The sequence below is a fragment of the Armigeres subalbatus genome, chromosome 3, assembly GCF_024139115.2.
Source record: "Armigeres subalbatus isolate Guangzhou_Male chromosome 3, GZ_Asu_2, whole genome shotgun sequence".
Taxonomy (NCBI): Eukaryota; Metazoa; Arthropoda; class Insecta; order Diptera; family Culicidae; genus Armigeres; species Armigeres subalbatus.
In genome coordinates, this window is record NC_085141.1 from 378,218,111 (window position 1) to 378,232,469 (window position 14,359).

The window sequence follows — 14,359 nt, forward strand, 5'->3', positions numbered from 1 at the left end:
GGACCTGACCCAGGTTTAAAACCGAAAACGACATAATAGTTGATGTGATACTCGACACCGCACTCTTTTATACTGGGATTGCACCATCGGCTTTGATGTTCGGAGTTTTGAGGGACAAAAGACCAAGCGCAAATCTTTCAACCAACGATCTATCAGAAGGAATACGGGATCGTGATTGGGAGAAAAAATTGCCAACAGCAGAAACAGCAGAAGCTCGAATACATGCCTCGAAAAAAGAACTGCGAGAAGGAGATATTGTGGCAGCTTATGGCTCGGAACTATTTGATTGTAAACATAAACGAATAGGAAACAGAAATTCGATCAAAAGAATCAGGAAAAGTGTATTATTGAAATGTGGCCTATCTTCAGAAGAAATACATCAAACAAACAGATACCAGTCAAGACGAGAGTTTGGAGACAGGTGAAGTACCCGATCAAGCAGAAATCAACAGAAAGGAAGCATCGCCTGATACAAAACATACAGGGAATGAAGAATCGTCAGTAGTTTGGCGAACTCGTCGTGAAATGAAGGCTCCGAACTATCTTAAACATCTTGTTAAGGAATAAGTAGAGGGGGATGTAGTATCGTATCAGTTAGAGACAGAAAACTGTAGTATACGGTTCAATATATGGTGCTGACAAAGCATTGTACTTTGGCGTTGATGAAGGGAGTTATCCGAATCCTCTGAACTTAATCGATTCTTACAGTGCGATGGTAATGGCAATTCTCACTTCTGGCGTAAATTTTGTTCAAATTCAGGATCGTCGGACTTTTCCTAGCTCCCATAGATTAAAGGAGGAAATCCATGACCGCGGAAGAAACAGTTTTAATTCGCTCTTCTTTTGTGAGGCAGTAATTATTTTCTTTATTGGCATCATATTCCTCACTGAGATATTGCCGTCTCACAGCTTAGTGTTCATTCATCACTTCCACAATTACCAGCTACGAGGCTTCTAAACCAAGTTACTATTTTTGCATTCGTATATCATACACGTAAACAAATTCGTTTCTGTATTCATGAATAAAAAATCAAGACTCCATGAATCGAACAAATCCATGAAATCATGAAATGGATTCATGATTTCGATAATTTAATACCGAAATTCATGATTCAGTACACCCATTTTAATGAACTTGGTTCATGGTATTGCTACAAGCGTTACGCGAGCTGTCAAACTCAATTTTTATAATTTTGGCATCCATTTTGGAAACAAGTGTTTTCTCATCTGCGCGTTCCATTCGTAAAAAATAAGGTTTATAACGTTTATATAGTGTGATAAAATAGTGAAAATAGTGTAAAGTTGATTCGCTTAGCCCCGGAAGTGAGCATCAGCATCGTAAGTAGTAGTCAGTAGTAGTCAAAAGTGGTTTTGCGAAATTAAAAATTTCTGCGTAAAACCAAACCATGAGTCTCTGGTCCTGCTTGGTTCAAATGCTTGTTTTCGGATTTTGCCCCATGTAATGAGTGGCCGATGCAGCCCACTTATGTTCCAAAATTTCATATTATGAGGATACGCATTCATTTATATCAAGCTCAAAGCGAACTCTAAGGTTTTCTTCGAGGAGTAGAAAAAATCATTTCAGTGGATTGAGCAGAGGACATTGAAGTTGACATGGAACTTGAAAAATGATAGGTTGAAGCAGCGGAAGCCAAGGGGAATGCGCTTCATCCATTGAACGGAATGGCCTTCGTTGATGTCCAGAACGGTTCCAGCTGGGTGTATTCCAACGGATTTCGATGAATTTCGCATGCTTCGGTTACCAGGTCTCGTGATTGTCACCACAGTTAGGTGTACAACACCCTTTAACAGCGCCTTAGCATGTGGTTGGCCGGGTTGGTGTCGAACTCCTGAATTGCGCTATAGAAAATAATGACAAATTATCCTCAAATTCATTGGTTCAAAGTGATTCAGATTCAAGCTTTTATCAGATGATTCCCTACATACATTATCAATCGTTTGACAATTTCCGGAATGCCCTTTTGCGTCAATAACTGATACAGGTATCAGAACGTCGGCTCAGGGAGCATGTTCTACTTAATTTTGGAGAATTGTGCCATCGTTTGCTTTCAAGAAAAAACGTGATCGAAATTATATTGGCGTAAAAAGAAGCATTCCAGACTCATATGTTATTAAGCAAAGTCATTCCATTCAATATTCTTGATTTTTTGTATGTATCTGTTTTGTGATTAGATGAAGAAGTAAGAAACATTTTTTTATTGTAAATTTAAAAAATGTTCTTTGCTTGACAAAGTTGTACAGAAAGTCATAAGAAATTTTTTTGCAGAAGACACTAAATGTCAATAGTCAAAATCTAACTGTGTTACGGGAATCATGAATATTTAGTAGAATCACTTTGCTGATGAACGTATAGGTCTGAAATGCTTTTTCACACACCAACATTATTTCGATCACGTGTGAATCGCCTTCACTGTCTTTTTTATCATTTGCCTGACGGAAAAGGAATTAAAAGAATAGAAAGGAACAAAAAAAAAAGCAAATAAAAACAAGCCTGTGGGGAAGATCCCTAAATGAGGACTTCAATACACCAAAGGCGAAACACAGAGTACACTGTATAACACGCGTAAACTAAATCCATAAAGTCTATATAGTTTTGTTCGCGACTAAAATCCAATCCAAATTGTTTTCAAATAATAGATACTCGGAGGTAGTGATAAGGAAAGATGGATATGCGGACCAAAAGCGTAGAATACACAGCCAGACAAATTATGATTATTTACGTGTATTTTAATCCACATATTTGGAGCATGAAAATAAACGCAAACATAAACGAACACGCTGTAATCTTCTCTATAATAAAAAATGAGTTTGCATTTCCTTTGGAACAATATAACTCACGAACGGATTGACTTTTTTTTTATTCAAGATTCTGGATGAACGGATTGAAGATTTTCTCATTAATCTATTCGTCTTGAAATCATTTGTGTTCATGTATACATAAAGTTTGCAAATTTGACCGGAAAAGATGGAAAATCTGCGTCGCAAGAAACTCATAAATTGACATTAAGAACTATACAGCAAACCCGAGCTACGCAGGGTACGTTCTGTTAGTCTTAAATATAAACTTATTTAAAATTACACGATCATGTGAAAACAAAACAGATTTCATTGAAATTTAAGAAAAAAAATTGCATGGCGTTTGTGATTACATCAAAATTTTGTTTATTTTTGCACTAGACTTTTAATTTTCATTATAAATGTTTTCTGTTTAGGGTTGAATATTTGACAATTGTTTTTCCTATTCATATTCCCATATAAACACCATTGCCTTTGCGCCAATTCTTCCTTTGCATTGGTGAGACGCCCACAAGAAGAACGGTGTTATTGTGGATCACAATGTTGCGTAGGGGGACGCCCGCGTTCAAGTGTTTCTTCCTCTGCGTTGGCGGGACGCCCGCCGTAAGAAGAACGTTGTTATTACGGATCGAATTGATCACATTGTTGCATAAAGGGACGTCTGCATTCAAGAGTTTCTTCCTCTGCATTGTTGGGACGCCCGCCGCAATAAGAACGTTGTTATTGTGGATCGAAATTATGTTGCGTGGTACGATGCCTGCATTCAAGAATTTTTTCGTCTGCGTTGGTGGGACGCCCGCAAGAAGAATAATGATTGTGAATCAGGATGATTTCAATTTAGCGTGGTGGGACGTCCACATCCAAGAAGTTCTTCCCTTGCATAGGTAGGATACCCGCAAGTAGTTTATTGTTATTATTGATTCAAAAGGTTACAAATTTTCGAGAAGACTGATTTTAATGAGAATAGATATTCGCCTATGATTAAAAGCTGTTGATCGATTTTTTTCTGGTTTCTGGTTTATATTGCTGGTTGTTTAACGACTGTATATACATAGCTTTTTAACTTAGTGTTCTATTAGCATTTCCACATTAATTGAAAACTTTTCTATGCCCGCAATTGAATGACTTGTTCGGCAAGTACAATAGATACACAACCGATACACTATGCCCAGGGCAGTCGATAATGATTCTCTCCCGAAAACAACCTGTATTTAAAGGTGTGCGCCGCTGCGCCACTCCGCCGACAGTTTTTGGCACGACGCCGCCGTCGACAATTTTTTATCGACGCGCCGCCGTCTGAAATTTGTCACGAAGAAGTCCCAGAATTTCCCGATAGATATCCCCAACTCATCATGATAAACCCCAATGAATTTTTCGTGAAAATACCAATGATTTCCTTGAAAAAACACTAAGAAAAACTTTGAGTGAAAATTCCGAAGGATTGGCCGTTGTAATTCAAAGAATTTCTCGTTGAAATAGAGTTCGTTTGGCAAAAGGCCATTTGTACAAAATCCAAATTTTGTTTAGCCAAATATGTCATTTGACCAAACAAACCATTTAGCCGAAGCCCATCTAGCCTAAAGTTTTTTCGCCGAAAATGTCATTTGGTCGAAAGGTACATACGGTCGAAAATGTCGTTCGGCCAAACAGTTTCTTTGGCTAAAGAAATCCGTTGGCCGAATAGCTCAATTAGCCGAAATAGTTGTTTGACAGAAAGGGCCATTTGGCCGAAATGGACATCCGGCCAAAAGTTTCGGAGTGTTTTGCAGAAAGGTAATTTTCATGGCAAATGGCTCTTTAAGCAAACTGCCATTTCTAACAAAACGGCTTTTTCGGCTAAATGATTTCTCCGGCAAAACGATCATTTCGGCCAAACGGCAGTTTCAGCCTAAAGGCCTACTAGGGCAAAAAACTTTGTCGGCCAAATTACGAGCTTGGCCGAATGAATTGGCTTACCCAATGGAACTCGGCTTACCGTGTTATTCAACCAAGTGGCATTCGAACAAATGGATTTTCACCGAATTACTTTCGACCAAACGATAGGAAGGGTTATTTCGAATAAATTATTAGACCAAAACCCATCTGGCCAAAATTTTCATTTAGCCGAAATGGACATTCGACCGAAAAAGTCGTTTGGTCAAATAGGTCATTTAACCGAAAATGTCGGACGCCGAAATAGTCCTTTGGTCGTAATGTCATTTGGCCGAAATGACCGTCTGGCTGAAAGGCCATTTGGTCATATGATTCATTCGGCCAAATAACCCTTTCTGTCAAACGCCCATTACGACCAAACAGCATTTTCGGCCGGCTGTCTTATTCGGTCGGCCAAACAACCTGTTAGAGACAACGTCTTCTCCGACCGAATTTCGCTTTGGTCAAATTAAATTTTTGATCAAACCGTTTTTCATTTAATAACCGTTTCGCCCGAAATGTCTTTCCGTCGAATGATTTTCGGCCAAACGTCCCTTTCCCATTTTTAAGTAATTTTCCGTAGAATTTTCGAATAATTTTCTTTGAGCAAAACAAACAATTTTCCCTACAATTCCAAAGGCATTCGTTCAAAATTCCGAAAAACTAAATCGCTTTCCGTAAAAGTTAAAAATTAAATATACAAATTCTGAAAAAGTTTAGTGTAAATTCCGGAAAATTCTTAGTGGAAATTTCAAAGAGTTTTCCATATAGAAATTTAAAAAAAACATGCATATTTCATTAAATTTCCATTGGACTTTGCCAACAGTTTTCCGCGGAAACTCTGGAGAATTTTCTGAGAAAATTCCGAAACATCTCTCGTGAAAATTCCAGAGATTTTCTCGTGAAAACTCCTTGAAGTTTTCCGCGCATATTCCGCAGAATTTTCTATGTGTATTTTGAAAAAAAGTCAACAGAAATTCAGAAATACTTTCCGTGGATATTCTGAAAGATTTCCTTTAGAAATTTGGATCAATTTCTCGGAGAAATTCTGAAGAATTTCTCACGAATAATTTTCCTTGCGAATTCCAAAAAGATTCCAAAGAATGCCACAAATGTCAAAGAAGTTCCCATGAAAAATTGGAAAATAATTCCAAAATGAATATTTTGAAATTTTATAGGGAAATTCCTTAGACTTGACGGACGGTTAATGTTGTGAAAATATTCGGACCGGCGCACACCTCTACCTGTACTGTACCGAGAATCGAGTTCGCTATCTTCGGATTGGCAATCCTACGCCGTTGCTCGCAAGGCTAACTACAGGCCCACTATCTATCAAGTGAGGATGGCAATAGTTGTGTCACCGTTCCCGACTTTTTCCAAGAAAGGATAATCGACGACAAGAATGAGAAACAACTTCTAAATAATAGCTAAGGATAAGAGCAGGATTGCAACTGCAATGAATGTTAATGTTCAGGATATTAATTTGAACAATTGAGTACCACAAAGTATTTTAAGACGCCTAAAAATCTAAGCAGAATAGATACGTTTACGTACGTTTTGACAGTTTTCCTCTGGAAAAAAATAAATGGATAAATATAAAAAATTGGTTCAATTGACTTTTTTAAAAAGCGGTTTAGCCCCCGTCCCCTGGTATCTTTTATTTTCGTCATTGAAGTGTGTCTTGAACTAAACAAACGAAGAAAATATCATAATCAGCATTTCTGAAGATTTCTGTCGCTGTATAGATCCAAACTTAATAAGTTCAACGACATGCCGTGATTTGCTTTGCTGCATCTGTGTCTTCACAATATGTACCATTTCGCTTTCTACAGTAGCACTTATGGTGAAATCGAATTTACCCATAGGAGATCAAACTTTCAGCACCGGCTTGTCAGACAACAACACTTCACCTGAAATTAATCCAAACTGCGTCGTTTTACGAAACTTTAGCCGATACCGGCCACCATCCGTCGTCGCTCGACTAGGCTTCAAGAAGCCCAACGAATGAGGTCAATATCCATTCAAGTTGCTCAAAAGCGTTTGCAAGTTGCATCCAGTCGCCGGTGTGCCCAACAATAAATCTTCGCCTATTCAAACTAATGGCTCAATATTCATCATCATTATTATCATCATCTTGCACGAGGAGGTTTGAAGATTGCGTTAATCAACATCAACGCTATACAACCACTTCGGCCATATGGTGCAAGTGCATTATTGATCGGGTAGGGTGACGAAAATGCTCTTCGTATACAAAGAATTTGTTTGAGACATCAACACGGAGTAAGCCATGCTTGATACGTTGCTTCCAACAAAATGCCTACTAGATGAAAGCGAGGGAAGTGCAAAGCCATTAAGATTGAATGCATGGCTCGTAACAACATCGACATTTTGATGCGGCTTGATGACATGATTGGTCATGCTGAGACCACAGAAAACTTGTCGCAACCCTTTCTCTTGCTTGGGATTTCTTATCCGACCTGACTCTGACGGAGCAGAATCTAACGACTCTAATTAATTGTATTTCTCACTCTAATGTGCTTTTTCCTACCTTTTCCAGCTCAAATACAAACGCCGGGTGTACAAGATGCTGAATCTGGACGAGCGGCAGCTGAAGGCCCTGCACACCCGGGCCAACCTGCGACGCTTCCTGGAATGCATCAACGGGGGTCACGTGGAAAAGGTTGCCAAGATGTGTGCCAAAGGGCTGGACCCGAACTTCCACTGCCAGGAAACGGGCGAAACCCCACTGACGATCGCCACCGGAACCAAGAAGCCCAACAAGCTGCTGATTGCCCTGGTCAACGGGGGTGCCCTGCTCGACTACCGGACGCGGGACGGGGCCACCGCGCTGCACCGAGCCGTCGAGCGGGACAGCCTCGAGGCGGTTAGGTAAGTTCTCACCGGCGCGGCGACGAAGGCACGCAAATGCTGACTGTCTGCGGGGTTATTTGCTTTGGGAAATATTGCTTACGAGACGTGTCAAGAGTGAAGTGTACTTTTTTTTCGCATAAACAGCGGAATTGGCAGTTTACAGACACGACCGCGGCCACATGTCGCGTGTTCTGTTTTCGAGTAACGGTTTATTGTCGTTTAAGTGGCTTTGTATAGCACATTCTGTAGGAACAATAAAACGAGCTAAGTGTGCCCGCTCCAAGTAAATTTAAATATTTCATATGGTTAAATAAATAATCGAATTCGTTTAGAGATGGCGGGCATACAAGAATGTCGATGCACAGTGGTGAGCTTTCGAGGAGAAACTAGAAACGTATTCTGACATTAAGCTTACTTCCATTTAAGCTGTCATTCAATCACTATTCCATAACTTTTATCAGAATAGTTTTTAAAATCTTTCAACGACTTCCGGGCACTGTGCGTAGATGAACAAATTCGTCGCCGCTGACGGTTGCCTCACACTTCAAAGGTTACTACGACAGACTTCGAAAGCGTAGGACGGATCAATTCATTCATCGATTGAAGCGAACGTAGCATGCTGAGATTAGTTCGAGCTGCCGGGATACAAGATAAAAAATTTAAACAACAAGACATATGCCCGGATAGGAGGTGGGTTATGGTGCGAGGTATGTCATTTCAGACTTCCCATGGATCGATGGCGACCCGCGTCAGTGAGTCCAATAAATTACAGACTAATGCCAATGGCTATTCGTTGACCAGTGGCGTCGGTATGATTCGATTATAATACACATGTTATTCATCGGTTTTAATCTTTCCTTATACTGATTTAGAGAAAAATAGTTGCCCACTGTACAGAACTTATGCTACAGAAAGATCGGTTATTTCAGCAATAACTCATAGTAGTCCTTTTCTTTTTTTTTTCTAAATTAAATAAAACACACATAAAACACACGTTAAGGAAGGTTTCATTTTTCAAACTTTGATATTCGACTTCATTATCTTCGCCCCTACTACTCGACGCCCATGAAAAGCGGTTAGCTAACTAGAGTGAATGTAGCAGCAGGTTGCTCGTTTCCGAGCGATTAGCAATTCAAATTATGACACGTGGCCGCTTTTACGACCCTCTAACAGCACTCAAAACAAAATCCATTGATTTGCATACTAATTGAAATACAAAGAAAACGGTTCGATCCGAAGCAAACAGCTCATAAATGCGACTTTGTTCGAAATCAATAAATGCACCGCCTAATGTGATCTCTTTCTTACGTCTTACCTTTCCGTTCGTCTAGCACCCTACTGGAACTGGGCGCGTCGCCAAACTACCGAGACACCAAGGGTCTCACGCCGGTTTACCTCTCGGTAACGCGCAAAACCGATCCGAAAATCTGCGAAATTCTGCTACATGACCACGCCACGCTGGGCATCCAGGACAGCCAGGGCTGGCAGGAAGTCCACCAGGTAATTGGCGTTAGAAATTTAAATTTTAGTTTCGAATCAGATTTATCATCATTAATTAAGTAGGAATTAGTATTGATATTAGAAAGGTGACTGGTAACTAAGTATAGCACAATTGGTTTAACTTTGTATCAGGAAGTCTGTTTAGGTCTATGACAAGTAGGTTATGATTTTTGGGAGAAGGAAAAACTTTTTTTTGTAGCTATTCGAAATTTTGTAGCATTAATGATCCACTTTCTGACTCTGTCGAAACCTTCTCCTAGGAAAAAAGAGACTATTTGAAGAATTATAAAATAAGTACCAGAAAGGATTAAAGTCATATAAAATGTTTTCTAATAATTCTCTTTTTTCTTCTTTTTCTCTTGTTTTACTTTCCGTACAAACAACTATCCACTGACAACTCTCCCGGAACCTTCCGATCCACATAACAATTTTCACAACTACTACTGATAACTACCATCCTACCAAACTATAACTCAACTATCGATTGAAACTTGACCTGAAAACTGACTCCCCTAAACCCAATTACACACAACAAATAAACAAAAACAAACACCGAAAACAACCAACCACCCAACACTATTATGTAGGCTTGTCGGAACGGGTTAGTGCATCACCTCGAGCACTTGCTCTTCTACGGTGCGGATATGGATGGGCAGAACGCTTCCGGCAATACGCCGCTGCATGTTTGCGCTGTTAACAATCAGGAGGCTTGCGCTAGAATGCTTCTCTTTCGCGGTTCCAACCGGGGCGCACTAAACTATGCCAATCAGACACCGTACCAGGTAGTATGAATATACGAACACTGTTGTGATACTCTGTGCTGTCTTTCCGCTGTACTCTGTTGTACCTATTCCCTCATGGTTTTCAGTACGATTAGTTTGCACACAGTAGATACAATGACAACGACCCTTGTTGAGGTGTAGAAAAAACAATTGCAACCTTTTATTATCGTTTGTTTCCGTTTCCCGATCAGGAATACATAACAAAATTATAACTAAATTCTATCAATGGTTGTTATTTAAAACAACGTGTGTTATAATTAGATAATTCGATAAAAATGTGTCTTCGGCCAGTTTTATTTCATATCAAAATTATAACAACATTAGTTATGTATATTTACACAAAATAATTGCCTACATTTTTTGATATTGGAAAAAAGCGGAGGTAATCACCTTTAGTAGAACTTGAATCAATGTTCGATGTTAATAGCTAGTACAAAGTTAATTGCCTACATTATGGATGGAAATCCGGCGTTGTAGCGTACCACATTTTTATACGTGATGTAGGCAATTACCATGAAAGTAGATTTTTGTACCTCATAATCATATCAACGGTTGTTATAATGTTGAAATGAAGGTAACAACCTCTGATATAATTATGTTACGGCTAGAGGAAATTTTGATATATTTTTTGTTATTTTAACAACTAACCAGCCAATTTTATAACACATTTTGTTACATTATTTTTCTGAAATAAATAACTCCTATTGTTATAATTTTGTTATGCATTCTTGATCGGGTTCCCATCCCGTACCTGTCCCTATCCGATTTCACGAGACCCGGTCAGTTAGATTCGATGGTAACCGAGGAGGTTTTGCATAAGGGACCTCCGAACTGCACATATGGTTCTGTGACATGTGAATCCATGCAATTAGTCATGCCTACTGGCTTTTTCTAAGCAAAAAGGAGATGAAAACAGTTTTTTTAGACAAAATGCCTAGCCTACGGCGCACCATGCGCCTCCATATAGATTCTCCGTACCGAAAATTGTAGTCAACAACAAAACATTCTGATGTTTTTTAATAATACCTACCGCTGCCTATGATCGCATATTTGTAACAATCGACAAAAGTAGGGAGAAATGGAACGATGAAGTTTGTGGTATGCATAAGTATGCAAAACTCAATGATTTTCTAAAAATTCCTAAAAAATGCACAAACACTTTATCCAGATGGAATCTTTGGTAAACAGATTTCCATTACTTGGTATTTGAATGCAAACTAATTTCGAAAATGTTTGTACACAGCACATGGCGTACCGTCAATAAAGTTTTCCAGTGTTACGGTTATGCGATCACTACGATTTAGAAGACCAAAAATGTTGGCCCCCCCTTCTCGAAATCCTGGCTACGCCCAGAGGTTCATGAATCATGCAGAATTCCCTGCAATAATTCAAATAATTTCGTGCTGTTTCCCATAATTTTTAAGAATAAGAATATTCCGTGGAAATTCCGCAGAATTGCCAGTAAACATTCCTGAGAATTTCACGAAACATCTTCGAATTTCTCATGTAAATTTCATAAAATTTTCCGTGAATTGTTTCGAATAATTTCTTGTGATAATTTCAAAGGATTTCCTTCGAGAATTATTCCGGTAGTTCTATCGGCAGTTCCTCTGATAATTCTTCCGGGAATTTCGTCAGAATTGGAATTTATTTAGGCTTCTTCAGGAATTTATATAGATTTTCCACCAGAAGCTCCTCTGAGCATTTCTCTGCGAGCTCCTCAGGGAATTCTTCGGGAGGTCCTCTGATGATGATGATTGTCCAGCTACAAAACCCCAACAAAGGTTTCAGCATTCTCTTGTTTCCGAGAATGCTTCTGCTAGTTTCCCCGGGATTCCTTTGAAAATTCTCCCGGGAGTTTCTTCAGAAAGAAAATTCCTTCGAGAGTTCCTCCGGGAATTCCACCAGCAATTCATCCGGGAGTTCCACCAGAAGCTATTCCAGGAAATTATTCAGGCTTTTTTTCAGGAAATCTTTTAGGCTTTCTTCAGAAATTAAGCTGGAAATTCCTCCAGAAGTTCTTCCGATAATTTCTCTGGGATCTCATCCGGGAGGTCCTCTAGGAATTCTTCTAGGAGTTCCTCCTGAAATTCCTCCGGGAGTTCTTACGGGAGCTCCTCCGGCAGTTCCTTCGGGAATTCCTCCGGGAGATCCACCAGCAGTTTCTACGAGAATCCCTCCGGGAGTTTCACCGGCAGTTTCTCCGGGTGTTTCTCTGAAAAGGAACTCCCGGAGGAACTCCCAGAGTAGTTTTCGGAGGAACTCAAAGGGGATTTTCTATAGGAATTTCCGGAGGAACTGCCGGTGCAACTTCTGGAAGAATTTATTGAAGAACTACAGGAAGAATTTCCCGAGGAAATCCTGGAGGAACTCTCGTAAGAATTCTAGGATGAACTTCCCAAAGGAACTTCCGTAAGAATTCCAGGAGGAACTCCTGGAAGGATTCTTAAAAGAAACTCCCGGAGGAATTCCCGTAAGAACTCCCAGAGAAATTCCGAGGAACTTCTGGAGGAATTTGTAGATAAATGCCTAAAGAAATACTAAATGAATTCCTGCAAGACAGCCTGATTGAATTCCCCAAGGAACTACTGGTGGAACTTCAGAGGAACATCCGGTGGAATACCCTAGAGGAAGAGAAAAAATATTTCTGAAGGAACTTCCGAAATCCCATTTCCCGTGAAATTCCTGCCAAATATCGTCCAGGAATTCCCTGTAAAGTTCCCGGAGGTATTATCGGAGAATTCCTTGGAAAAACTCCTGGAAGAACTCCCGGAGGAACTCCCACAAGCACTTCTGGAGGAATTCCCACATGGAAACCCTGAAATAATTGTTAGAGAAGTTCCTAAAGGAATTTCCGAAAAAATATCTGAAGGAATTCCCAGAAAAATACCAGGAGAAATTAATGCAGAAATTCCCAGATGAAATCCTGAAAGTATTCCCAGATGAATTGCTGAAGAAAATCCCTGCGGATTGTTCCGAAGAAATTTCTGGAAGAACTCTTGGCAGACATCCGAGTAAATTCCGAGTGAAGTCCGGAAGGAATTCTAGTACACTTCCGCGGAAAATCTCCCTGGAAAATTCCTGAAGGAATTCTTGGAGAAGTACCTGAAGAAACTCCCGAAAAAATGTCTGTAAGAATTTCTGGGGAAATACTTGGACGAATTCCAGGAGAAATTCATGAAGATATTTCTAGAGGATTTCTTGAAGTAATTGCGAAAATAATTCCAGATTTCGCTATTGAATGTTTGGAAGTATTCCCGGAAAATTTCCTGGAAGTAATCTCGGAGGAATTAAACGCCCATGTATGTACAATCAATATCATCTTATTATTAATAGTCTAACCTGCCCGATCTTGCCGGGTTGGTTTATCTTCGTCCTAAATGTCAATCGTTTAGTCGTCGCTCACTAGATCGATTTCAGTTGATGTTTTTTTTCAGAATTCATTGAAACGTAGCATTTTTACATTTGTTCAACGTTCCCAGCAAAATGTTCTATTTTTTCATAAACATAAACACAGTAGAGCCCATGACGAATTGATTAGTACGAAAATCTTGCAAATCGGCCAGCCCTTTCGTGAGTTATAATGCCTCAAAGGAAATGCAAACTCATTTCTATATATAGAGATTTAGTAAGAGATGGATAGAAGCCAACGTACTCGTGGTTACTCGAGATTAGATTCACATTTTGTGGTTGGATGCGGCTTAGGATTCGGGATTAGGGAACATAAATGTTTTGTCCACGTTCGAATTTCTGGTGAAACTAGGTTATAAAATCATTACTATTGGGGTCATATCGTTCGCGATTTTGATCGAGATGTTTTATTTTTTGAATAATTAAACTCTGACTCGCGTCAAAAGATTTGCAGTGTCTCGCACATTTGTGCGCCCTCATGCAGCATGGAAGGAGAAATTCTAAGAGTGGGAAATGTTTGACAGGCAAGTAACTGCAAAAAAAATTTTGCTTATGAGAGTGTTTTCAAAATCCCTCTACTCGCTTGAGAGCAGAAAAGCGGCTCTATCCAAAAGATATTTTAGTTACTAGATAAAGATTGTCGCTTCGGTTACCTTTGTTCAGCTTTTTTTGGCATTTTTGTCGATTTTGAGATAAGAGGGCGTAGCCAGGTGGGGCAGGAGAAGGGGGGGGCGTCGCCCCCCTAAATTGTGGAGAGATTGAACGGGTACTGAAATGAATTCCCTCAAACATGTGCACTTTACGATCCAATCATATACAGAAATAGGTGGTTAAAATTCAAAAGATTCCCAAAACTTATTAGGGCATCCAGGATCCATAATACATATATGAAAGTTCAAAACAACTCGAAACATTTCGGACTCAAAAATTCTCGTTGAAATCCTTCTAGAAGCTCCCCTGGGAATTCCTCCGGAAAGTTATCCACAAATTCCTCTGAAAATCGTTCGAAAATCCTTCTCATGTAATTGTAATTCCTCCTCATCTAGAAACCCCCCACTAAACTTTTT

At 39.6% G+C, this 14,359-nt stretch overlaps 1 protein-coding gene across 6 annotated transcripts in view; it reads left to right on the forward strand.

Moving 5' to 3' along the window:
* LOC134226601 (SH3 and multiple ankyrin repeat domains protein 1) overlaps positions 1–14,359 on the forward strand; it is a 425,678-nt gene that overhangs the window by 349,856 nt on the left and 61,463 nt on the right. For 4 of the 6 annotated variants that reach the window (XM_062707471.1, XM_062707474.1, XM_062707473.1 and 1 more), the window contains 3 exons: positions 7,286–7,617; positions 8,931–9,099; positions 9,687–9,881. In XM_062707471.1, coding sequence (XP_062563455.1) covers positions 7,286–7,617; positions 8,931–9,099; positions 9,687–9,881 — 696 coding nt within the window. The remainder of the gene's footprint in view (positions 1–7,285; positions 7,618–8,930; positions 9,100–9,686; positions 9,882–14,359) is intronic. The other 2 variants (XM_062707476.1, XM_062707477.1) reach the window with 1 other exon arrangement.